Below are 25,322 nucleotides of genomic sequence, written 5' to 3'. Positions count from 1 at the left end.
TCTGCTTTCCTCTATGCTGTTGTCTGTTGGTCCCCCGGCAGCACAGAGCGGGAGAGAAAGAGACTGAACAAGCTGGTCAGGAAGTCCAGCTCTGTCCTGGGCTGTCCTCTGGACTCTCTGGAGGAGGTGGCTGAGAGGAGGGTGTTAGCCAAGTTCAAATCCATCATGAACAACTCCTCTCACCCTCTGCACCGGACTGTAGTGGAGCTGAGCAGCTCGTTCAGTGACAGACTGAGGCACCCTCAGTGCAAGAAGGAACGATACCGCAGGTCGTTCCTCCCTGCTGCTGTTAGACTGTACAATAACACTGAAATAACCACATGCAATATGTCCACAAATCACATGCAATATTAATATGTCCACAAATCACGTGCAATATTATGTCCATAAATCATGTGCAGTAACAACTCGTTTACAAATCCCAGCACTAATGTCACCTTATTACATCTTAACTCTACTTCACATATTGTAAATAAGATGCTCCTATCTCTTTTTCAATCCCAATCATGTTTATATATATATATATATATATATATATATATATATATATATATATATATATATATATATATATATATATATATATATATATATATATATATATATATATATATATATATATATATGCGTGTGTATGTACACTCAACAAAAATATAAACGTAACACTTTTGGTTTTGCTCCCATTTTGTATGAGATGAACTCAAAGATCTAAAACTTTTTCCACATACACAATATCACCATTTCCCTCAAATATTGTTCACAAACCAGTCTAAATCTGTGATAGTGTGTGTGTACGTACGTGTGTGTGTGTGTGTACGTACGTGTGTGTGTACGTACGTGTGTGTGTGTGTGTACGTACGTGTGTGTATGTGTACGTATGTACGTGTGTGTACGTACGTGTGTGTGTGTGTACGTATGTACGTGTGTGTACGTACGTGTATGTGTACGTGTGTGTATGTATGTACGTGTGTACGTGTGTATGTGTATGTATGTACGTACGTACGTGTGTATGTGTATGTACGTACGTACGTGTGTATGTGTATGTACGTACGTACGTACGTGTGTATGTACGTACGTACGTACGTGTGTATGTACGTACGTACGTACGTGTGTATGTACGTATGTGTATATGTGTATGTACGTATGTGTATATGTGTGTGTACGTATGTGTACATGTGTGTGTACGTATGTGTACATGTGTGTGTACGTATGTGTACATGTGTGTGTACGTATGTGTACATGTGTGTGTACGTATGTGTACATGTGTGTGTACGTGTGTGTACATGTGTGTGTACGTATGTGTACATGTGTGTGTACGTGTGTGTACGTATGTGTGTGTACGTATGTGTACGTATGTGTGTGTACGTATGTACCTGTGTACGTACGTGTGTACGTACGTGTGTACGTACGTGTGTACGTACGTGTGTACGTACGTGTGTACGTACGTGTGTACGTACGTACGTGTGTACGTACGTACGTGTGTACGTACGTACGTGTGTACCTGTGTACGTACGTACGTGTGTACCTGTGTACGTACGTACGTGTGTACCTGTGTACGTACGTGTGTACGTACGTGTGTGTGTACGTACGTACGTGTGTGTGTACGTACGTGTGTGTGTACGTACGTGCGTGTGTATGTACGTACGTGTGTGTGTACGTACGTACGTGTGTACGTACGTACGTGTGTGTGTACGTACGTACGTGTGTGTGTACGTACGTACGTGTGTGTGTACGTACGTACGTGTGTGTGTACGTACGTACGTACGTACGTGTGTACCTGTGTACGTACGTACGTGTGTACCTGTGTACGTACGTACGTGTGTACCTGTGTACGTACGTACGTGTGTACGTGTGTACGTACGTACGTGTGTACCTGTGTACGTACGTACGTGTGTACGTGTGTACGTACGTACCTGTGTACCTGTGTACGTACGTACGTACGTACGTGTGTACGTACGTACCTGTGTACGTACGTACGTGTGTACCTACGTACCTGTGCGTGTGTACGTGTGTGTGTTCCTACGTACCTGTGTACGTACGTGTGTGTGTGTTTTTAAGAGCTGATGTAACGTGAATTTCTCCACTGTGAGATCAATAAAATCTTATCTTATCAATACAATGACGTTTGGTGCAATACGATGCAATTCTACATCATGGAAAGAAATTATAGTAAAAATTTTAATAGAAAATATGAAGCTGCAAATTCAGTATGGTCCTGTCAGAGCTTAAACAGTACAATAAACAGTAAAACATCACTCTCAATGAATGACTTAAAGTAATTCACTCAATGACAGAGTGCTGCCTTGTCAAAAGGAATTTGAAATTCTTACCAGTTTTGCCGAGTTATGGGGCGCAGCAGCAGCCACGACATTCTTTCCAAACAACCTGCATCTTGTCAAGTTTCCCACCTTTTAAAACAAAAAACTAAAATATTTTATTTAATATTTAAATATTTAATTTAAATGTTTTAGGTGCACCAAAAATCTACAACTGCTTGGACTGTTGTCATTGGCCTCCATTTTGAAAGAGATTTGTTGTGGTAGAAATGTGCTTTCAGGCTTCCGTCACTGTTGCATTCAATGTGCATTGGAAAAAAATTGGATGCAATCATGCAGCAAGCCATCCATCGCGTTTTCACCCATTAATTGAATTGATGCACAATGAATGAATCGATACACTTTTGTATCTACATTCAGATTTGTATCGATTAATCTCCACATCCTTAGTGTAGAATTACAGAAGTAAAACAAGTTACGTTTGTAACTACGGTTCTATGAATTCCGGAAGACCACCAGAGGGCAGTGCTTAGCACCTAGATCATTTCATGCACGCAGGCGCAGAGGTAGAGTGTTATACCAACAAAGTCACATTAGTGGATGTGACCTGGGTGACATCAACCAACCATATATGAGAGCGCATCAGCTGGCATTCAATCTATTGCCTAAACTCTCGAGTGACAACCAACTCTGGATTTTGGAATCAACATTCATAGAACCATAGTTACATTCATAACTCTCATTCTATTTTGTTCCTCCTGATCGCCCAAGGGTGGTGCTTAGCATCTTGATGACCTCACACCAACAAGATCACTCATAGTCTGCATTGACTGAACCTCAGTTGCAGTTCAAAGAGGCTGATAATACAGGCGTCTTCACAGGTTGAGCAACAGCCACATTAACTCTATAGAAGCATGTGAAAGTACAGGGGGAAGTCCACATTGCTGCAGCACAGATGTCAGTCAGTGGAACACCTCTTAGGGCAGCCCAGGAACTGGATATGCCCTGGGATGAGTGACATCTCACTGGAGGAAGTTGACGGTCACCCTTCATGTAAGCTTGCAATATAGCTTCAACAATCCACTTCAACAGTTTTGCTTGCCCTCCATAAGCCCACCAGGACCAATGGAAGATCCCAGGATGGTGCACGTAAAACCCTCAGAGGGCGACGCCGGAGATCACCCCTTAAAAAACAGCATATCAGGGAGTGTGACCCTATTGAGTGTCCATCCACCTTACTGTGTGAGACAGCAGCCACCTAAACTTTAACTGTAGAGATAGACGGCCCTCTGTCAAACAGTGATTGAAGATAGCTAAGCAACATTGGCACAGGGCAACGCTCAGGGTCTACACCTCGTGTGCTGCACCGACTGCTATAAAGCTTCCATGTGTTAACGTATAATGCTCTAGGGGAGGGCGCACTGGTATTCAGTACAGTTGGCACAACAGCTTGATCACAAGATTTCAGCATGGAGTCTGGCCCTTCAAGGGCCACACATATAGCTGAAGATGTTATGGGTGAGGATACCAAATGCTCCCCTCCAGCTGTGACAAGAGATCCATCCTCTGAAACTGCACATTTTACAGGGAGAATGGGAAATGTTCCATCCAGATTTAGCTTTTTCTTTGCTTTTGTTAGGACTGCCTGTACAGCATGTATGTACTAGTGCAGTATCCAATAGTGCCTGTGAGAAGACAGATTCAGGCATCACACTTGTAGAGGCCACAATTGGGGTCCAACGAGAGGAAGACACTCAGTGTCTCAGATTCACACTCCCGTGTTACAACTGTAAAGAGCATCCATGGAGTGCAAGACACGCACAGCGCCTCGAGCTAACACCTCGGTGTTAGAATTGCAAAACAGCAAATGGTAAACACACTCTATACAGTAGCCAAACTCAGCATTTTAAATGTCACTGCTGTGGAAAGGAGCAAGAAAAAAAAAAAACACTCTCAACTAGCACTACAGTTTCACAGAGTGTTCCGTGGTCTGCTCATTTAGAACAAACACTGTAACAGGGAGTGAAACACACTCGTATACAGTTTCCAAACTTAGTGTGTGAACACAACTGCTGTGGCTCTGAGAACAGTTTAATTACTGAAACGATTAACTTGATGACGCCGTGGCTCTGAGAACAGTTTAATTACCGAAAAGATTAACTTGATGACGCAGTGGCTCTGAGAACAGTTTAATTACCGAAAAGATTAACTTGATGACGCAGTGGCTCTGAGAACAGTTTAATTACAGAAAAGATTAACTTGATGACGCAGTGGCTCTGAGAACAGTTTAATTACCGAAAAGATTAACTTGATGACGCAGTGGCTCTGAGAACAGTTTAATTACTGAAACGATTAACTTGATGACGCCGTGGCTCTGAGAACAGTTAATTACCGAAAAGATTAACTTGATGATGCCGTGGCCCTGAGAACAGTTTAATTACCAAAAAGATTAACTTGATGACGCTGTGGCGCTGAGAACAGTTTAATTACCGAAAAGATTAACTTGATGACGCAGTGGCTCTGAGAACAGTTTAATTACTGAAACGATTAACTTGATGACGCCGTGGCTCTGAGAACAGTTAATTACCGAAAAGATTAACTTGATGACGCCGTGGCCCTGAGAACAGTTTAATTACCAAAAAGATTAACTTGATGACGCTGTGGCGCTGAGAACAGTTTAATTACCGAAAAGATTAACTTGATGACGCCGTGGCTCTGAGAACAGTTACCGAAAAGATTAACTTGATGACGCCGTGGCTCTGAGAACAGTTACCGAAAAGATTAACTTGATGACGCCGTGGCTCTGAGAACAGTTACCGAAAAGATTAACTTGATGACGCCGTGGCTCTGAGAACAGTTACCGAAAAGATTAACTTGATGACGCCGTGGCTCTGAGAACAGTTACCGAAAAGATTAACTTAATGACGCCGTGGCTCTGAGAGCAGTTACCGAAAAGATTAACTTGATGACGCCGTGGCCCTGAGAACAGTTTAATTACTGAAAAGATTAACTTGATGACGCCGTGGCTCTGAGAACAGTTACCGAAAAGATTAACTTGATGACGCCGTGGGTATGAGAACAGTTACCAAAAAGATTAACTTGATGACGCCGTGGCTCTGAGAACAGTTACCGAAAAGATTAACTTGATGACGCCGTGGCTCTGAGAACAGTTAATTACCGAAAAGATTAACTTGATGACGCCGTGGTTCTGAGAACAGTTAATTACCGAAAAGATTAACTTGATGACGCCGTGGTTCTGAGAACAGTTACCGAAAAGATTAACTTGATGACGCCGTGGCTCTGAGAACAGTTAATTACCGAAAAGCTAACTTGATGATGCCGTGGCTCTGAGAACAGTTACCGAAAAGATTAACTTGATGACGCCGTGGCTCTGAGAACAGTTAATTACCGAAAAGCTAACTTGATGACGCCGTGGCTCTGAGAACAGTTAATTACCGAAAAGATTAACTTGATGACGCCGTGGCTCTGAGAACAGTTACCGAAAAGATTAACTTGATGACGCCGTGGCACACAGCACACAACCGCGGGTCTTTACTGGAGCATCTATTTTTGAACTGCATTTAAAAATATGACATATTTAAATGCTGCTGTGAATCTGTGAAATGAAAACTTTAAAGGGACCAGGTGTGGGAGGGCTGGAGGTTTGGACCAAACCCATCATGCCTAAACGTGCGCCAACATGCCGTTATCATGGTGCTATCACTGCATTACGTGGCTTAGTGTGGCTGATGTGAGCCATTTGAGGCTCTAATGACAGGTCGGTTGTGGCTCACTAGCAGCTGATATGTGGCACATGTGGGGTACAGAGAGGCACCTTCATAGCGGATACGTGATAGATGAAAATGTGGGTTATTCTTCGAATAATCACTGACACACCCATGCGTGGCTCATTATTCATGGCTTATTATTCGGTGGAACCCAGGCTTTAGACTGTCTGTGGCTTCTCCTGTGTCACAGCAGAACACAAAGACTTTAAGAAAGTCTCCAGAGGAGTGTTTCTTAAACTGCTGAGCTGATGTGTGGAATAAACTCTGTTCTCAGGCCCAACCTAGTAATGGAGAGCGCTGCAGCCAGCGCGGGGGAGCAGCTGGTGGACCTGGTGTTGCGGGATGGAGTGTGGTTCCTGGAGGAGCTCTGCAGTATGATCGGAAATGTCACCGCCCTAGCAACTTTGCTGCAGCGCTGTTCACTCCTGCCTCATGACCTGGAGCTGCCCTCACCCTCCACTGCAACTCAGACTCTCTATCTGGCCAGTGCCGTCTACACCAGTCTGCAGGTTGGTACAGGTCCAAGTCATACCGCTTTGAGCCTGTTTGCTTCAGTCAACCCTTTGCCTACAAAATATGTAGCCTGTCAGGGCTCCATCTTCTACCAGAGGCCAAGAGGCCCAGGGTAGTCATCATTTTTACAGCCAGCAGCATTTCCTTCTTCTCATGTTTGTGTGCTAGTTGTTGTGTGTACTTTGTGACAACAGTGAACCCTCTGAAATACCACTGTGGGCACCACTCTGTACTCCTCTGTAGTTTTTCCATGTAGAGATCATCCGGTCTGAGCCTTGGAATGATCAAGCAAATTTCCGTGAGATGAGGAATAGAGGAACACATGGCAGCATACACTCAAGACTGAAAGACGAGGTCTCTATTGAGTTCCTTTTCAGACTATCATGCTCTCAAATGTTCAGTCACCTGACGTAAATTTTATGCAGGCATACTCTTGGCTGAAAGAATGCCGACTTTACTGGAAGAAGTTCAGTTAAACTTAGATCCACTTGCATTGGTCAGGACGGGGTGCTGATGATGCTGCTTGGCACCCTGCTGAACCTGATCCTGACACATGCAGAAGATGCAGCTTGTAGGTTCTTCAGCTTTTAACTGCATCCAGACCCACATTTTGGCAGACAGGTTCAGTTGTACCATAGCATTCAGCCCAGTCTGATCTTTTTGGCTTGTTGATTTCTTGACCAATGTATCCCAGAGGGTGAAAGATAAAAAGCACATTATCTGACAGTCTTGTCTTCTCCCGGATCACCACAGGAGTGCATCCTTTCACACCCCTTGAAGGGCATTGGCTTACGAAATCGGCTTATGACTCAGTCATTGTCACTGCTGAGGGGTGATGACGAGGACCACGATCCAGGAGTGTCTGATTTCTTGGCCTCAGTCATTGTGTCACTGCTGAGGGGTGATGACGAGGACCACGATCCAGGAGTGTCCAATTTCTTGGCCTCAGTCATTGTGTCACTGCAGAAGGATGATGATGAGGACCACAGTCCAGGAGTGTCTGATTTCTTGGCCTCAGTCATTGTGTCACTGCTGAGGGGTGATGATGAGGACCACGATCCAGGAGTGTCCGATTTCTTGGCCTCAGTCATTGTCACTGCAGAAGGATGATGATGAGGACCACGGTCCAGGAGTGTCCGATTTCTTGGCCTCAGTCATTGTGTCACTGCTGAGGGGTGATGATGACCATGATCCAGGAGTGTCCGATTTCTTGGTCTGGTGTAGGTCATCCTTTCTGACATTAATGTGTCCAAAACAATGTTGTTGGTCATTAATTTTAGGAAGAATCAGTTGTCCTTTTCCCTCGAAACCATAGTCTTTGGCAAGCTCTCACCACAATCCAATCACATGCTGGCGTGTCATGTTTGCTCTACCCCTTCCTGTGGAACAGCATCTTTGAACATGGTCGTGCTAAAAACGTTATTCCACAAGGAACCAAAATAAAGATTACGTTGTATGTTAACACTTCAGTCCTTTCTTGACTCTGATCTGGTTTCTGGCTCCAGGAGCTGAACACCAACTTCCATCAGATCATCCTTCCAGAGGCCGTGCGCTGCATGCTGAAAGGGGAGCCCACCTTGGAGGCCATGTTGAGCGAGCTGGAGCAACTTCTGGAGCAGAGTTCCGATGGTCTCGGTCTCCATGATTTGGCTGACAGCCTCCAGACGACCACAGGTCTGGACCAGGAGGAACATAACCACTGCCTCAACATCACCAGGTAGGATTCCTTTATTCTGTGGGGAGTTCGTCCAAATGTTCCACAATAGGGCTGCAACAAATGATTATTTGGGTAATCGATTAATCTGATGGGGTTTCGACAGGATTAATCGGATTAGCGGGGAATTTTTTTAAAAATGTGCCAGGGAAACAATTTTTCTCTCCTTCCATCACTTTATTTAACAGAACATTATTTGAAAACTTAAAATACTTGAAAATCAACAAATTGTCAAATGTCCCTTGGCTGTTGAAATATAAAATAATAAAGAATAAAACAGTTTATAATAAAGAACAAAAATAATTATTTCAAATGGCATTGCTTTATCAAAGAGCTGAGTTGCCATAAAACAACATTGAAGCATATAAATTTTATAAAATATATGGTGAAAAAAGAGGTATTTTTATTGCTGCAAATGAGCAATTAGCATAACCAGTTAACCATAAAACCTAAATCAAAAACTGGAGCCTGACTCATTATATCTGCAACATTCTCTGTATAACTTGTAAACTATGTGGTCATTTCACAATGACACACGTGACTCATCCCACATATACGTATTTCTCTCTCTCTCTGTCACGTATTTCAGCGAATTTTGGAAACATGAAGACTTTCAACAGTAAAATAAAGCCTATAAATGAATTTCTGGAGCTCGTTTTGTTTAGACTTCGACGGAGTTTTTTTTCCGCTGCAGCGCTGCTTGGCTCTCTGTCTGCGGGGGGGCACTTCTGAACAAACAGCCTGGCTGAATTTTTAAAAACTAACTGAGAGCACGGCAGAGTGTGACGGCGCTGTCAGAACACTGATGGCGCGGCGTCGTTGTTCCACTGTCTGGGGAGAAATCGGTGTTATCATGTTTTCCGATTGTCCGCTGCATGGAGTGTGGCAGGAAAAACTGAAGACGCTTTCTTGCGAGGTGTGAGAAGAATTTGAATGTTTTAAAGCAAGAAAAAAAAAATGCCACTTGTCCGTTCGGACAACGATTTAGAGCTATTATTTGTCCCATCACATTTTACACTTGTCCTGGACAATCGGACAGGCGTTAATGTTGATGGTAGGACTTTGACAACATAAAAAAAAAACTGTCGGTGCTGTTACTGTTCTTTCTTTTTCTTTTTCTCACTCTCTGCCCCTCAACTCACTGCTCTGGGAGACATGCAGACAGCCTGAGCCTGATAGATCCAACCGTCAGGCTTCATATCACTGCCTGACTTGTCATACTGAGACGTTACGACTGCTTACACAAAAATAATCAAACATTTGGTAACTTGCCCAGACACTGAGATCTCCCCTTCCTCGTTGATGACTCCGATATGCTTTCGTTTGAGATGTTGCATCATTACCGTCGTACTCCCGTGCCATGCGAGGTCCGAGTTGCAAATGTTGCAGTTAACAAACGTCTTTGCGTTGTTTAACGTAAAGTGCTCCCACACTTTTAAAGTCTTAACTTTCTTTTGTCTACTTGCATCTGCCATATTCTAACTGTGTAGTTCTACGAAACAGCGTCTGATCTGCTCTGTGCACTGGCCGCTTCTGGCACCATAATCGCTCGACTCAGCGCATCGATGACGCATTGTGTTGCCAACGCCTGTTGTCATCGATTTTTTTCGATTTTATCGATTTGTTGTTGCAGCCCTATTCCACAAGATAATATCAGTTGACTGGAAGTTTGAGTTGTTCCTGTTGTTTTGTTTACGGTGTATCCGAGTCGGCTCAGAATTTGACTTGTTCCTGTTGTTTACGGTGAGTCCGAGTCTGCTCGGAGTTTGATTTGTTCTTGTTCTTTACGGTGAGTCAGAGTCAGCTCTGAGTTTGACTTGTTCCTGTTGTTTACGGTGAGTCCGAGTCTGCTCGGAGTTTGATTTGTTCCTGTTCTTTACGGTGAGTCAGAGTCAGCACTGAGTTTGACTTGTTCCTGTTGTTTACGGTGAGTCTGAGTTGGCCCGGAGTTTGACTTGTTTCTGTTGTTTTGTTTACGGTGTGTCCGAGTTAGCCTGGGGTTTGAGTTGTTCCTGTTTTTTACGGTGAGTCCAAGTTGGCTCAGAGTTTGACTTGTTCCTGTTGTTTACGGTGAGTCCAAGTCAGCTCGGAGTTTGACTTGTTTCTGTTGTTTTGTTTACGGTGTGTCCTAGTCAGCCTGCAGTTTGAGTTGTTCCTGTTGTTTACGGTGAGTCCGAGTTGGCTCAGAGTACGACTTGTTCCTGTTGTTTGCGGTGAGTCTGTCGGCTCGGAGTTTGACTTGTTCCTGTTGTTTACGGTGAGTCCGAGTCGGCTCAGAGTTTGACTTGTTTCTGTTGTTTTGTTTACAGTGTGTTCGAGTCAGCCCGGAGTTTGAGTTGTTCCTGTTGTTTACGGTGAGTCCGAGTTGGCTCGGAGTTTGACTTGTTCCTGTTGTTTACTGTGAGTCCGAGTCAGCTCAGAGTTCGACTTGTTCCTGTTGTTTGCGGTGAGTCTGTCGACTCGGAGTTTAATTTGTTCCTGTTGTTTACGGTGAGTCTGTCGGCTCGGAGTTTGATTTGTTCCTGTTGTTTACGGTGTGTCTGTAGGCTCGGAGTTTGATTTGTTCCTGTTGTTTGCGGTGAATCTGTCGGCTCGGAGTTTGATTTGTTCCTGTTGTTTACGGTGAGTCCATGTCGGCTCGGAGTTTGATTTGTTCCTGTTGTTTACGGTGAGTCCATGTCGGCTCGGAGTTTAATTTGTTCCTGTTGTTTACGGTGTGTCAGTCGGCCCAGAGTTTGACTTGTTCCTGTTGTTTAGGGTGAGTCCGAGTATGCTCGGAGTTTGATTTGTTCCTGTTCTTTACGGTGAGTCCGAGTCAGCTCGGAGTTTGACTTGTTTCTGTTGTTTTGTTTACGGTGTGTCCGAGTCAGCCCGGAGTTTGAGTTGTTCCTGTTGTTTACGGTGAGTCCGAGTCGGCTCGGAGTTTGACTTGTTCCTGTTGTTTGCGGTGAGTCTGTCGGCTCGGAGTTTGATTTGTTCCTGTTGTTTGCGGTGAGTCCATGTCGGCCCGGAGTTTGACTTGTTCCTCTTCTTTACGGTGAGTCCGAGTCAGCTCGGAGTTTGACTTGTTCCTCTTCTTTACGGTGAGTCCGAGTCAGCTCGGAGTTTGACTTGTTCCTCTTCTTTACGGTGAGTCCGAGTCAGCTCGGAGTTTGACTTGTTCCTCTTCTTTACGGTGAGTCCGAGTCGGCTCGGAGTTTGACTTGTTTCTGTTGTTTTGTTTACGGTGTGTCCGAGTCAGCCCGGAGTTCGAGTTGTTCCTGTTCTTTACGGTGAGTCCGAGTTGGCTCGGAGTACGACTTGTTCCTGTTGTTTCCGGTGAGTCTGTCGGCTCAGAGTTTGATTTGTTCCTGTTGTTTGCGGTGAGTCTGTCGGCTCAGAGTTTGATTTGTTCCTGTTGTTTGCGGTGAGTCTGTCGGCTCGGAGTTTGATTTGTTCCTGTTGTTTACGTTGTGTCCGAGTCGGCCCAGAGTTTGACTTGTTCCTGTTGTTTAGGGTGAGTCCGAGCAGTTTCTTCCTGATTGTAAGCATCACGTCTGGTGTTTTTTTGCGTGCAGGATGCTTCGTGCTCAGTACTCTGACCTGATCCAGCCTCGGAACATGGATGGACCGGACCAAAGCCCACCAAAGATGTCCGCGGGCCAAATGTTGCTGGTTGCATTTGATGGAATGTTTTCCCAGCTGGAGACTTCTTTTGGACATCTCACTGAGAAGGTAACGCCCACTCTCTCCTTCAGCGCCCCTCCTACCTGAGAATTTGCTTCCCTTCCCAGTGGGTTGTTGTTTTTTTTTACCATGTTAAAATTGTTTCCTTGGAATGATCAGGTTCTGCCTCCATGCTGAGGTGTTTGGTGATGTTGAGCTTCCACGTTTTTCTATTTCAACAAATCATATACACGTGAGTGAACATGACGTTTGTCAAGTCTGTTCATGGGATCAAAAACTCATTGAACCCTCTCATCCTCAGAAGTCGTGTGTCAAAGTTCAGTGTTGTGTTTTATGGGATTTTTTATTTATTGTATTCAGTTCTCTCTGGGCTTTTTTTCTTTAGGGGTCCAAGCCTGGCGGGGCTGCGATCCCTATTGTTTTCGTACCTTTAGTATTATTATTCTTATTATTTTCCCCTTCAGTGGAGCCTAGAACATACAACCTGGAGAGGCACCATTTTCAGAACTGGTACAAACTCCTCTGACAAACTGAGATACAAAAATGGTAAACAAATCGACCCGTAGGGGGCGCTATAGTATCATGTTTGCATTTTGGCCTATAAGTCCCAAACCGTACATCGCACATCCAAATGCCTTATATGGACACGTTCACTGGCTCCAGCTGAATGTCCTGAGTTAGGCCACGCCCATTTGTGCTGATAGTTTTTTCACACATTTCGCAAAATGTGCAAAACTGACTTTTTGGGCCTGAACTTAGACCCTTGTACTGATCAACACCAAACTGGACCTGATAAGCTGAAGTTATTAAAATGAGCTTGATGGGCCTTAACCTGCCTCAGAAATTAAAGATGAACTTCCCTTTACAAACACATGACAGGAAGTTCTACTTGTCTTCATACAGTAACTCTGATCTGGATGAAACACACCTGTCTGATGCACAATCATGCAGAGGCTGTCTGATTAAAATAGTGTCAACTGGACACTAGGGGGAGCCATCAACTTCAAAAGTTTATATCTCAAAATTGGCTAATCAGAGTTGTACCAAACTTAACAGGGGTAATCATGGGACGGGTCTTACTTCAACTATGTAAGTACATTTTAATTGTTGAAAGGGGCGTGGCCTATTGGCTTTTTAATTAGAAAAGTGGGTATGGCTCACAACATTAAAAACTAGCAACCTGAAATTTTTAGGGATGATACAGACCAGCTAGGGCCTGTTAATTCTTCCCCCAATTCTTTCTGTAATACTGCCCCTTACAAAACACAAACTCGAACTATTCCGCACTTTTAAATTTAATCAAAGTCACAGCAAAAATAATCAGGCCTGGGCCCTGCAAGAACAAGATCCGCTCTTACAGAACCCAGAACAATGGATGCAAGCAGTTTTTATACAGGATTACATATGCGTAACAGAGGCGGACCTTATTTCTCTTATTGGCCCCCATGGGCATTCAAGGGAGGTCCATCCCCCTGCCCCAGGCCTGCGCAATAACCGGAGACATATCATTTATAATTGTAACCTAACTCTCTTTATCCTAAGTGGTACAAACCAGTTAAATCCAGTTCTACATGCACATACCAAGAGAGAACAAAGGAAAGTGAGAATAAGAATGAAACAAAAAATATAACCTAAGTATAATAACTACCATAATACCAAAAGAAATACAGAAAACAAATAAAGAAAACCATAATTAAACAGAAATATATCTAACAGGCCTTAACAAGTCTCACTCTTTTTTTTTTTCTGCTGCAGGTGACGCTATAATAAAGGAAAATACATTTTTGACCAAAATTCCAGCACTGTGCAGTTAACATTCATACATTAACAGATTATTTGGAGTATGACCAATCTTTTAATATCGTGCCCACCATTTCTGTTTTACCTCTTTTACCCAGTATTGTAAAATATGTAAAACCTTAAAGATCTCTCTCACCCCAGGCCATCACTTCGATTGATGCCACTCTTTGCAAGTGCGATCCATTAAGTTATTAAAAGGAACTTGAAGTAGAACAGACCGTGGGGAGCAGTCAAATGGAAACTCTTACATATCTTTGCAACAGTACCTCATATAAACGTGAAACGTGCCACAAGCATACAGAAGAACAAGCAGAGGCAACGTGTAAGCAGTGTGGTACGTGTAGGCCAACAAGGAGGCACTATAAATGGAAAAAGAGTAATCAGAATAAATGTGCAGGGAATTTGCATGGTATGATCGGGGGTCCTGTCTGAGTTGAACCCTACAGTCTGATGATGATTGGATAAAGTGGGTGTGCCTCATCATGAAAATAATGCTTGAAAATACTTTCCCCATCAAAATCATTAATCATTTAATATCTTTCCATGTATTATATCAGATACCATCAACATTGAGAAAAAAATACATTCTTTTTCATGTGGAAATGAGGAGAAATTTCTTTTTACATGTGGGCCTTTTTTTTTTCTTTCAAAATAAGACATAATATGAAAGGGGGTGTGGCCACACTGTACAACTTGGCAAGCTAAAATTTTTATGGATAATAAAGATCTGTTCATGTTACTCATATACTAAGAATTACATTTATTTGCCTGCAGGTGGCGCTATATTATTTACCACACTGTGCATCAGTCAACAATCAAACAGTCAATAGTAATAATAATAATAATAACCTTCATTTAACTAGATAAAATCCCATTAAGAGTGAGACCTCTTTTACACGGGTGACGTGGCCAAGAAAGGCAGCAGAACACGTCATAACGGACACGTTAACACCATCATGAGAAAGTTAACAAATAATATACAATCATCTCTGTCATCGGGAGTTGTAACGATGTGTGGAGCAAAAACAGATTAGATTTGAAAGACAGAGGCATTGTGCAAAAGAATTCCACTAGGACCTTCAAAGCAGCAGAAATGTTTCTGTATCCTTCCCCAGATTTGTGCCTCCAGACAATCCTGTCTCTGAGGTCTACGGACAATTCATTTGACTTCATGCTTGGTTTGTGCTCTGACTGTCAACTGTGGGACCTTATATGTAGACAGGTGTGTGTCTTTCCAAATCATGTCCAATCAACTGAATTTACCCCAGGTGGACTCCAACTAAGCTGTAGTGTTTCTGTGTCGGCTCTCAGTTGTCCAGGTGGTTTCCATAGTAGAGAAGCTTGAATCTTCGACTGGACTGGGTTGCTTGACGCGAGGAGGTTTCGCTTCAAATCGCAGAAGCTTCCTCAGCTAAAATTCTTGCTCTGGTAGTCTGACAATCCTTCAGGATGCTTCAACACAGAGCCCTACAGGTGCCCACAACTGCAGAAGGAAGGGCTAAAGAACAACAACGTGTCCGGAAAGCCCTCACAGTATGTGGGTATTCACGATGGTCCCTGGACAAAGTGCAGAAGTCCCAGAGAACAAAGAGACAAGATAGACAGACGGAGACAAGAAGAGGAGTGTCTCTCCCTTATTTAGCAGGAGTAGGGGAAAAACTACAGAGGATCTTCAGACAGCACAAAATCCCAGTTTACTTTAAACCGATTAACACCTTGAGACAGAAATTAGTTCACCCTAAGGACATGATCCCTAGTTACAGAGCAATGCAGTGTATTCTATCAGATGTCAGGAAAACTGTAACGAACACTACATAGGTGAGACGAAGCAACCTTTACTCAAAAGGCTATACCAGCACCGCAGAGAGGGCACCAGTGGACCTCAGTCTGCAGTTCATCTCCACCTTAAAGACACTAACCACACATTTGAGGACAAGGAAGTTAAAATCTTAACCAGAGAGAAGAAATGGTTTGAGAGAGGGGTCAAGGAGACATTCTATGTGAAACATTTGAAACCCAGCCTTAACCGGGGAGGGGATCTGAGACACGCTTTATCCCCTGTTTACAATGGGGTACTCAGGTCAAAGCAGTTTCAGTCTTTTTTTCATGGTAATGAGTCATTCACATCATCAAGGCATCCATCCCATCATTAGAGGGACAGCTGTCCTGTCATTAGGAGAGTGCTAACTACAGCACAATAGTTGCTAATTAGAGCTATTGTTTAGTCACTAGCCTATAGCAGTCTGCCTCTCAGTAGGAGGAGTCTGGTTAGGTTAACAAACTCCAGCTTTTGTTGGCTTCTGTTTTATTCTTCTCTACAAGAGTCAGACAGAAGTCAGACTTCCAGAGCAAGAATTTTAGCTGAGGAAGCTTCTGCGATTTGAAGCGAAACATTGTCGCGTCAAGCAACCCAGTCCAGTCGAAGATTCAAGCTTCTCTACTAACTAAGCTGTAGAAACATCTCAAGGATGATCAGTGGGAACAGGAGGCACCTGAGCTCAAATTTGTGATTCATGGGAAAGACTGAATACTTATGGACAAGTGATTTATTAGGTTTTTTTTTTATTTTTTAGCTTTTTAATAAATTTGCTCTCTGTCTCTCTCTCTCTCTCTCTCTCTCTCTCTCTCTCTCTCTCTCTCTCTCTACATATACATATATATATATATATATATAAAACCTTTTTTCATATGGTCATTATGGGGTCTTGTGTGTAGAATTTTGAAGGGAAAAACATTAATCCATTTTGAAATATGCCTGTAATATAACAAAATATGGGAAAACATGCACTATGAATACTTTCTGGATGCTCTGTTTTTAGACATCATGGTTTAGTTCAGGAGCTTTAATCTGTGAGGAGCAGAGCTGAGGTGACACAAAGTGTAAATGCATACTTTTTTTTTATTAAATAGTTCTGAATTGGTGACATCTCTCGTCATTTGCGTTGAGATGAATTTGCTGTTCAGCGCGTTTTCTTTGTCGGGCAATGTGAACATCCGTTCAATATTTTGTCCATTTTAAAGATGTTTTACTTGTGTGCAAATGACACCATCTTATGAATAACTCTACACAGTGTTGCTATTTGGCAAGCGTGTCATCCATGAAAATTTGCAATAATTTATATCAATGTCAAGTTGGTGGTGTTTCTGTGTAAATTCAAATGCACACTGATTTTATCCAGGGACGGCGATTCAACTCAAATGAGTATCAGTACACATTCACTTTTAGGTTCATGTTTTGGAAGAAAAAATTGAATGAACCAATAGGGCACCACAGGCTGGTTTGAGCCCTGCGTGATATCACGGGATTTGACCACTTGTGGGGACAGCCATTCTGGTGTACTGTTTTATTTTCGGTTACGATCACTGAAGCAGTCGCGAGAAGTGCAGTTTTTTTTTTTTGTTTTGTTTTGTTTTTTGGGGGGGGTTCTCAGTGGAGAAGGCAAGACGAAGCAAATGGGAGACGTCGTGTTGGTGTTAGCTGACGCAGCTAACCAGAGTAGCTGTGTTCTCTCACCTGCAGAACTGCCTCAACACGTTTGAGCTCCAGGTCATCAACAAATCACAACACATGTCCACTTTACAACGCATCATCCCTTTTTTCTTTGCATTTTCACTTTCTTTGTGTGTAATTTGCCCAAAATCTCAGAGAAAGTGCCGTGTTTTCATGCCTGGAAGTAAAGAACTTAAGTCATATTTTAACCATTTACCGCCCGCACTCAAACGAGACCACAGTGCCCAGTTCATTTATGCTTCCATAGTTTCTGGGTGGAATAATCAGGTGGTGCTTCCACTGCCGGGTTGGCTGTTTTCTCCTTTTTTCCTTCAGACAGACAGCAGACTGAGAGGTGTGTCCACACCTTCTGCACTGACGGATGTGGCCACGCCTCCTCCACTTTGACTTGTACACCAGAATATACAGTACACTGTTTTAAAAATGTCTTTGTGTATTACATTGCTTCAGCCACGTTTCCATTTTTGTTACTGTTCCATTATTTTGGAACCCCAAGCGAAGGGTGCCAAAAGGTGGTAGATTACGGGTCTGTTATTTTGGTACCCGTCTGTAATGGAAATGCATGAAATAACGTTCCAGACTGCTCGCTGGAAACGAGGCTTTTGTGAACCAAAGACTTTGGTAAATCCACTTGTAAGACCAAAACATGAGTAGAAATGTATATTCACAAAACATTTGTATTTGTATTTGAATTTCTAAAAACATATCTCATGCTTTCAATTTGAGAGCCAAATTATTTTTTTCTGGTCAGTAAATACACACCTTCACAATGCTAATGTTGGTCTGAACATTTTGATATGCAACAGAAATCATTGTGCTAAAAGAAAAAACCTTAAAACGGGACTTACTGAAAGTCTGGTCAACATCCTCGGACCCCAGCGGGGCCATGAACTGAGCTGTGATAGCATGCAGCTTAACGTTACCTGTGGTGGAGGTGTGGTGCTCTGACAGAAGACCATGTGGAGGCGGAGTCAGGCCACGCTGCCTTAAACTCAGAACCTCTGTGATGTGATGATCCACAGCTGAGTTCTCTGGAGGTGCCGCTGGCCTGGAGGAAGGTTGACGTCCTGAAGGAGGCTCGGGCCGCCCAGCTACACTTCTTCGACAGCGCGACTCAGCGGCAGCTGATGGAAGATGTGTTTTTCCTCAAGAGACTGCAGACCATCAGGGATTTCTTCAGGCTCTGTGCTTCCTTTGCTCAAACTCTGTCTGGTAAGAAGCAGCTACAGTGAGTGATCCTGTTTAGGGTTAGATATCAAGAACCAGTTCTTTTCCAATAGTCTTTTTGCTTAACGATTCCCTTATCAGTCCTTGAGAGCAGCTGTTGTTTTTGAGGGTGTTTGTGATCATTTCTCTACGTTGATTACAGACCCTGCAGCGGGTCTGTAATCAACCGTTTCTGCAGCACGACTCCAGTTTGAAGCATGAACCAATGAAGCAGTGCTTCAGTCCGGTGGCTCATTGATTGTGTGATTTGCTGCTCTTCAGAAGTGGAAACTCCGCTTCTTATTCCCCCTCAAAGCCATTAAAATATGTCAATAGTGAGTCACTTTTGTGTGGATTAAAGTCACTAACTGGGACTCTTGTCTTGTTGCAGTCAAGAAACGAGAATCGTCCGCCGTTCCTTTGGCACAGCTCCAAACGCTGCGCGGCACTCTGCTGAGACAGAGTCCGCTCGGAATTAATAACTTGAATTGCCGCTTTAAATAAAATGACACCTCTTTCCAAATGCTGTAATACAGACAAACTACAATCAACATAAATGTTTTTTTCCTCCCAAAATGAGACATCCTGCATTCTTTATGAATTACATCCTGACGTGCAGCACAGCAGCTGTAAGAGCTCATCTCAGAGGTATGGAAAGACATTCATGCCAATAATGTCTGAAAGGAAATGCTTTTGACAAAAACTACAGATTTTGTTTATTCCTATTTATGTCCAGAGATCAAGGATCCACCATGTAGAGTTTATTATGTCCAAAGTTTAAGGATCCACTAACCAATTTCATATTTATTTACTTTAAGTGTCAATAAAATGTTGTTGACATAGAAAACCTGTAAAGCCTACTTTTAGTACATCGAAAATTCACAAGAGGTATCGATAAGGAATCGGATCAATAAGCAGAATCGATAATGATATCGATATCAATAAAATCTTATCAATACCCATCCCTAATCCTGATCTCTTTAACATTCGCTATTAAACACACACGTAGTTTTATTTTGTTGGCTAAATCTCCCACACGGTGATCAAAGCTCTGGAAAAACTGGAAGTGGTTTTAGTCGAGCCGACTGAAACCACTTCCAGTTTTTTTGACGCCCACTCGTTCCCGTCTTACAAGTGGTTTCATATAGATTCATTTTTAATCAGACCCACACTGGGATTCCACACACGTTTTATGCCGGATCCCCTTCCTGGTGGAGTCCAGTGTTACCTGGAGAAACACACACGGCTCCTGGTTTTCCAAAGAGGTCTCCCATCCAAACACTGATCAGCAGTGACCCTGCTTAGCTTCTGAGACCTGACAGCATCAGGCCAGCACAGAGCTTGAGTGGCTGATGATTTTTTGTTTTGTTTTATTTCACGTTCTGTATTGTGTTAGAATAACTCATGCCGTGGTTCCACACACTCCAGCCCAGTAGGTGGCGGTATGCACCTCTGAAGCAGGTTTGCTATCGGCTGGTGAGTTTGTATTTATTTATTTATTTAGAGGTTTTCAGTTCATTTTCAGACCTGACCGAGGTGAGCGCGGTGACTCTTGATGGGTTTCATTGTTTATGTGTCTTGAAAAACAGCATCGTTTAAGAGTTGCTAACGTCTGGCACACAGGCGTGTTTTCACCTTATCAGATCTGCAGGCTGTGGGCGGGTCACGTGAGTGCACAGCTGCTTTTCCTCCAAGGTCACGTTGATTCTCCTCTGTGCTCAGTCTGCAGTTCATACTGTCATGGTGACTTTGCTAAGTCATGAACGCTGAACTCATTCATTCATTGGTTCATTGTCTGCTGCTTATTTGCTTCTGGGTCACAATGGCAGTTGAGAAAGCAGCTCATCCCACATTTCCCTATCCTCAGCCAAGTCCTGTAGCTGTTGGTGGGGGATCCTGGGTCTCCCCCTGGCTCTCCTCCCAGTTGGACCTGCTTGGACAACCTCTCTGGACAGATCACTGGGGATGTCCTCATCAGATCCCTGAACCACCTCAGCTGGCTCCTTTCACTGCAAACAAGCAGCAGCTTTACTCAGACTCCTTTCTGGATCATTGAGCTTCTCTTGTCCTTCCCTGGATTGTGAATTTATCACGGTGGAGGGGTTCGGATGGTCTCGTGATCCTGGTAGCTGTGTTGCCTGGAGCATCAACTCCTGGTAGGGCCACCCTGGGCAAATTGGTCCCAGGTGAGGAGACAGACAAAGGGTGACTCAGAAAGAGCCTCTGTGATGGACAAATGTATAGCTGGACTCATCTCGCCCACATTAGACCAACCAGAACCTCCTGGGATGGGGGGTGGGGGTGCTCGTGGCCTCGCTGTGTCGTAATGAATGTTGCTCCTGTTTGTACATGTTTCAGACCCTGCTATGTTTGATATCAGTGCTGTGCTGCAAATGGAACCTTAATTTTCCTGAGGGACCTTACCCAAGGGACCACTGAAGATCTGTCTGTCTGTCCATTAATCTGTCTATCCTTCCTTCCTTCCTTTGTCCAGGTACCTGTCCCCCAGCCGATGACCTGTTGCCTTCCAACGGGCCCATTAGTTTGGGAATGCCGTTGTACCGGGGCCCGGGTGCCACAGGCTCGGGCGTGGCCGTGGTCAGTGAGGAGCTGATGACCCATCCTATCAAGACCTTCACGGCAGACTTTGTCCGAGAGATGCTCATGGGTCTGCCCAGCCAGGCTCTTGGTCTCTGTCTCTGCAGTACCCTGTCTGCCCTCGGCCTCGACGTGGTTGCACAGGTGGAGGCCAAAGACTTTGGAGCTGACACCAAGGTGGGTTAAGTGTCTGTGGGTGAGGGGGGGTGGGGGGGACTAAAGGTTACGGTGGTGTAATCTGTGATGATCCAGTGGTGATATGAAATTAGTATCAGGGCATTTTTCACTTGTTCAAGGCTGTGAAAACTCAGCGGATCCGAGGAATTTCTGCATATTTCGTCATTTTTTGTGGGGTGGGGGGGGTGTTAGTGTTGTACTCTGTAATTGTGATCACCACTGAGTTATGAAAATGCCTATCACAAGTCGTCCTTTTTTATGACATCGTCCAAGTTTTATAAGCCCATGGACACTGATCTGTGTATAACAGATACGGTTGCTACGGCGATGCTGTGTGGCTGCTCCAAGCTAAAAGTAGCATGTGGACATCACATACTTTAAAGCCATCAGGTTTTTAAAAGAAGAATTCTGTGGACGTCTGTGTCATGGAGCGACGTCGGAGAGAGAAGATGGCGAGAAACCCGGTTTGAAAAGCTTTAATGAGGACAAGAATCTGTGGAATTGGCGCTGGGTTGCATTTAAAGTTCGTTGTCATGAACACAGATAAAAGAAACGGGAAAAGAAAAACTGCATCGTTCACCATCAGGAAACACGGTAAGAATTTTTTGTCTCGGGAAAATAAACATGCTGTTCAAACAGGATTTCACACAAGATTATGTGACTTTTTTAAATTAATCTAGACTTTCTACTAAGCTACTCATTGTAAAAAAGACACTGTGGCTTTGAATGGATTTACAGGAATTTCCACAAGGATAGAAGTGACTTTTTTACTATGATGTATGTTATTGATATTTACAATGATTTTCAAAATATTCCACAAGCTACAAAGGAAAATCATTCCAGGTGATATTCTGTTATTTCAACATGATCATTGACACTTTAAGTGAAAGGCTGAGTCTAGGATGATTAGAATATGCACTTCTTTTCAGATTTTTTCTTTGAGGAGATGATGAAAATGTATCATTAGATACAAAATGAATTTGGTTTCTGGGGCCGTGCGGGCTCTCGGCCCCGGCTCCATACTGTCAATATATTTTCCTCAGATTTCACAATTTTCATTTCACAGCCCTGCTTTTTAGACAGTGGCTATATTATGTTGGGTGTAAATGTGTTTGAGAGGAGGAGCAGCTCCTGTTTCTTTGCATAAATCAGTAATATTTCAGTAATGCTGTGGGTCGTAATTACCCATGAAGCCCACCCAGCAGTTGCATTTGCACGAGTACATGCTGAACATTTGTTTTTGTTCAGTCACGTACAGATTTTCAGCCACAGATGAAGGAACTTTTTTCTGTGGTCCTGAGGTGTCCAGTGTTTAACAGAATACTTGAAAATAACACACTTAATTGTGTTAAATTAGTCTGAACAGTATCCATGAATAAAAAACAGCCTTTGTCAAAATCATGAAAAGTAAAAAAAAAAAAAAAAAAATGAGCACTGTGGAAACATCTTAAGGATGATCAGTGGAAACAGGAGGCACCTGAGCTCAATTTTAAGATTCATGGCAAAGACTTTGAATACTTATGGACAAGAGATTTATTAGTTTTTTATTATTTAGCTTTAGATATATATATATATATATATATATATATATATATATATATATAGCAAAAATCGTGTGTGTTAGAGCGCACAGGAACAGACGTTCGTGTGTGTGTGTGTTACAGCGCACAGGAACAGACGTTCGTGTGTGTGTGTGTTAGAGCGCACAGGAACAGACGTTCGTGTGTGTGTGTGTTACAGCGCACAGGAACAGACGTTCGTGTGTGTGTTACAGCGCACAGGAACAGACGTTCGTGTGTGTGTGTGTTACAGCGCACAGAACAGACGTTCGTGTGTGTGTGTGTTAGAGCGCACAGGAACAGACGTTCGTGTGTGTGTGTGTTACAGCGCACAGGAACAGACGTTCGTGTGTGTGTGTGTTACAGCGCACAGGAACAGACGTTCGTGTGTGTGTGTGTTACAGCGCACAGGAACAGACGTTCGTGTGTGTGTGTGTTAGAGCGCACAGGAACAGACGTTCGTGTGTGTGTGGTGTTAGAGCGCACAGGAACAGACGTTCGTGTGTGTGTGTGTTACAGCGCACAGGAACAGACGTTCGTGTGTGTGTGTGTTACAGCGCACAGGAACAGACGTTCGTGTGTGTGTGTGTTAGAGCGCACAGGAACAGACGTTCGTGTGTGTGTGTGTTAGAGCGCACAGGAACAGACGTTCGTGTGTGTGTGTGTTACAGCGCACAGGAACAGACGTTCGTGTGTGTGTGTGTTACAGCGCACAGGAACAGACGTTCGTGTGTGTGTGTTAGAGCGCACAGGAACAGACGTTCGTGTGTGTGTGTGTTACAGCGCACAGGAACAGACGTTCGTGTGTGTGTGTGTTACAGCGCACAGGAACAGACGTTCGTGTGTGTGTGTGTTAGAGCGCACAGGAACAGACGTTCGTGTGTGTGTGTGTTACAGCGCACAGGAACAGACGTTCGTGTCCTGACCTTGAATCAGGACTTGGCTCATTTCATGACTGGGTCAAAACATATTTGATCCATGATTGAACTGTAATCAGCAAACTGCAAACACTATTAAAACATGATGGGAGAGGAAGGAGTGGAACCGGAAACCAGTCACAGTCCTTCGCAGTCTGTCATTTAGTTGGTGTATGTCGGGCTCTGGAGAGGGTTTGCAGCCCCACAGAGGGCTCTGATCTCAAGCGGTTTGCTTCTTCACACCCAGGGATCTGTGTGAAACTTAACCCCATATTACAGGTCAGGCAGCATTTTGTTAATAATCACCAGCCTTGAATTACGGCCTTGTGTAGGTCCTGGGTCTGATCGCAGTTTGAAAAAATAAATACGGTGCCCACTTTCCTCGAACCTGAACCTCATGTCATACCTCTGTTACTGGGCACGTCCAGACTGATCTGTCCGGTACATGTGAGGGGTTTTAATGGAAATACATTACGATTAGACGGGACTTTTGTTTTTGTCAGTGCGAGTGTCGGGTTTATATGATGAGGGTTTAGGCGCGTTTTACTGTACTAAAAAGGAGTTTAAATTATGTTGCGTGTCCACCCCACATATGATCATCTGTTCAGCGACTTAAAGCTTGTAACAAATACATGAATTAGCTTTTAGCTTGCGATGGCTAAAGCAGTGTTTTAGTTGTAAATGTATAAATGATCCACCAGGCTTTCAAACGATTCATTGCGTGGTAGGTTTCTCCCTCAGCCCCAACCAGTCCCAGCAGAAGACTGCCCCTCCCTGAGCCTGGTTCTGCTGGAGGTTTCTTCCTGTTAAAAGGGAGTTTTTCCTTCCCACTGTAGCCAAGTGCTTGCTCACAGGGGGTCGTTTTGACCGTTGGGGTTTTACATCATTATTGTATGGCCTTGCCTTACAATATAAAGCGCCTTGGGGCAACTGTTTGTTGTGATTTGGCGCTATATAAAAAAAAAATTGATTGATTGATTGATAGCTTCACCTCACATATCATCGACTGTTCTGCGGCTGAAAGAAGCAGTTTACTCACATTTTGTGTCTTGATAGTGACATTATTTAGCTCATTAGCTCTGCACCTTTACACCATGTGCACCTTATAAATGAATACTGTGGCCATTAAATCCATTTTGCTTCTTTTTGCATGAAGTGATTAATGCGACTTAGAGGCATTTCTGCCAGTGCGACTTATATACCACGCTGGGTTCAAGACAATGGGCACTCTGACCTCAGCTTCTTTATCTTTAACAGAGAGTGGATATGACACCTAAAAAATTAGGTAAAACTGATATAAATATCAAACTATAGCATACAGTATAGTAAGTTGAAAGTGGTTTTAATTATTATCACTGAGAAATAAAGTCTGTACAGCTTCTCAAAAGTGTGTTTCTTGGAAAATACGCTGGCAGCGTTCCATCAGCGGTCACGTGGACCTCAGCATGGACAATGACGAGATCAAGAACTTTTCTGACTCCTCTTCAAGTGTGGATTATTTCTGTGAGGAAATCAAGACCGACTCAGATCCTGAGGATGTCGCAGCAGTGATTAGACCCTATAGATTGGAACCGTTTCTTTCAAACCAGGAGCATTC

The 25,322-nt window shown here is 43.5% G+C and overlaps 1 protein-coding gene across 1 annotated transcript in view; it reads left to right on the top strand.

Annotated features, from left to right (window-relative positions):
- Positions 1–25,322, top strand: part of LOC117528787 (serine/threonine-protein kinase SMG1-like) — a gene marked incomplete at its 5' end in the record, with an annotated part of 213,177 nt that overhangs the window by 128,672 nt on the left and 59,183 nt on the right. Inside the window, 5 exon segments of the mRNA XM_034191411.1 lie at positions 6,339–6,573; positions 8,083–8,294; positions 11,849–12,005; positions 18,291–18,480; positions 20,969–21,249. Coding sequence (XP_034047302.1) covers positions 6,339–6,573; positions 8,083–8,294; positions 11,849–12,005; positions 18,291–18,480; positions 20,969–21,249 — 1,075 coding nt within the window.

This window comes from Thalassophryne amazonica, chromosome 16, assembly GCF_902500255.1.
Source record: "Thalassophryne amazonica chromosome 16, fThaAma1.1, whole genome shotgun sequence".
Lineage (NCBI taxonomy): Eukaryota > Metazoa > Chordata > Actinopteri > Batrachoidiformes > Batrachoididae > Thalassophryne > Thalassophryne amazonica.
Note: the sequence above shows the minus strand (reverse complement) of the source record. Positions and strands in the feature narration are given on the sequence as shown.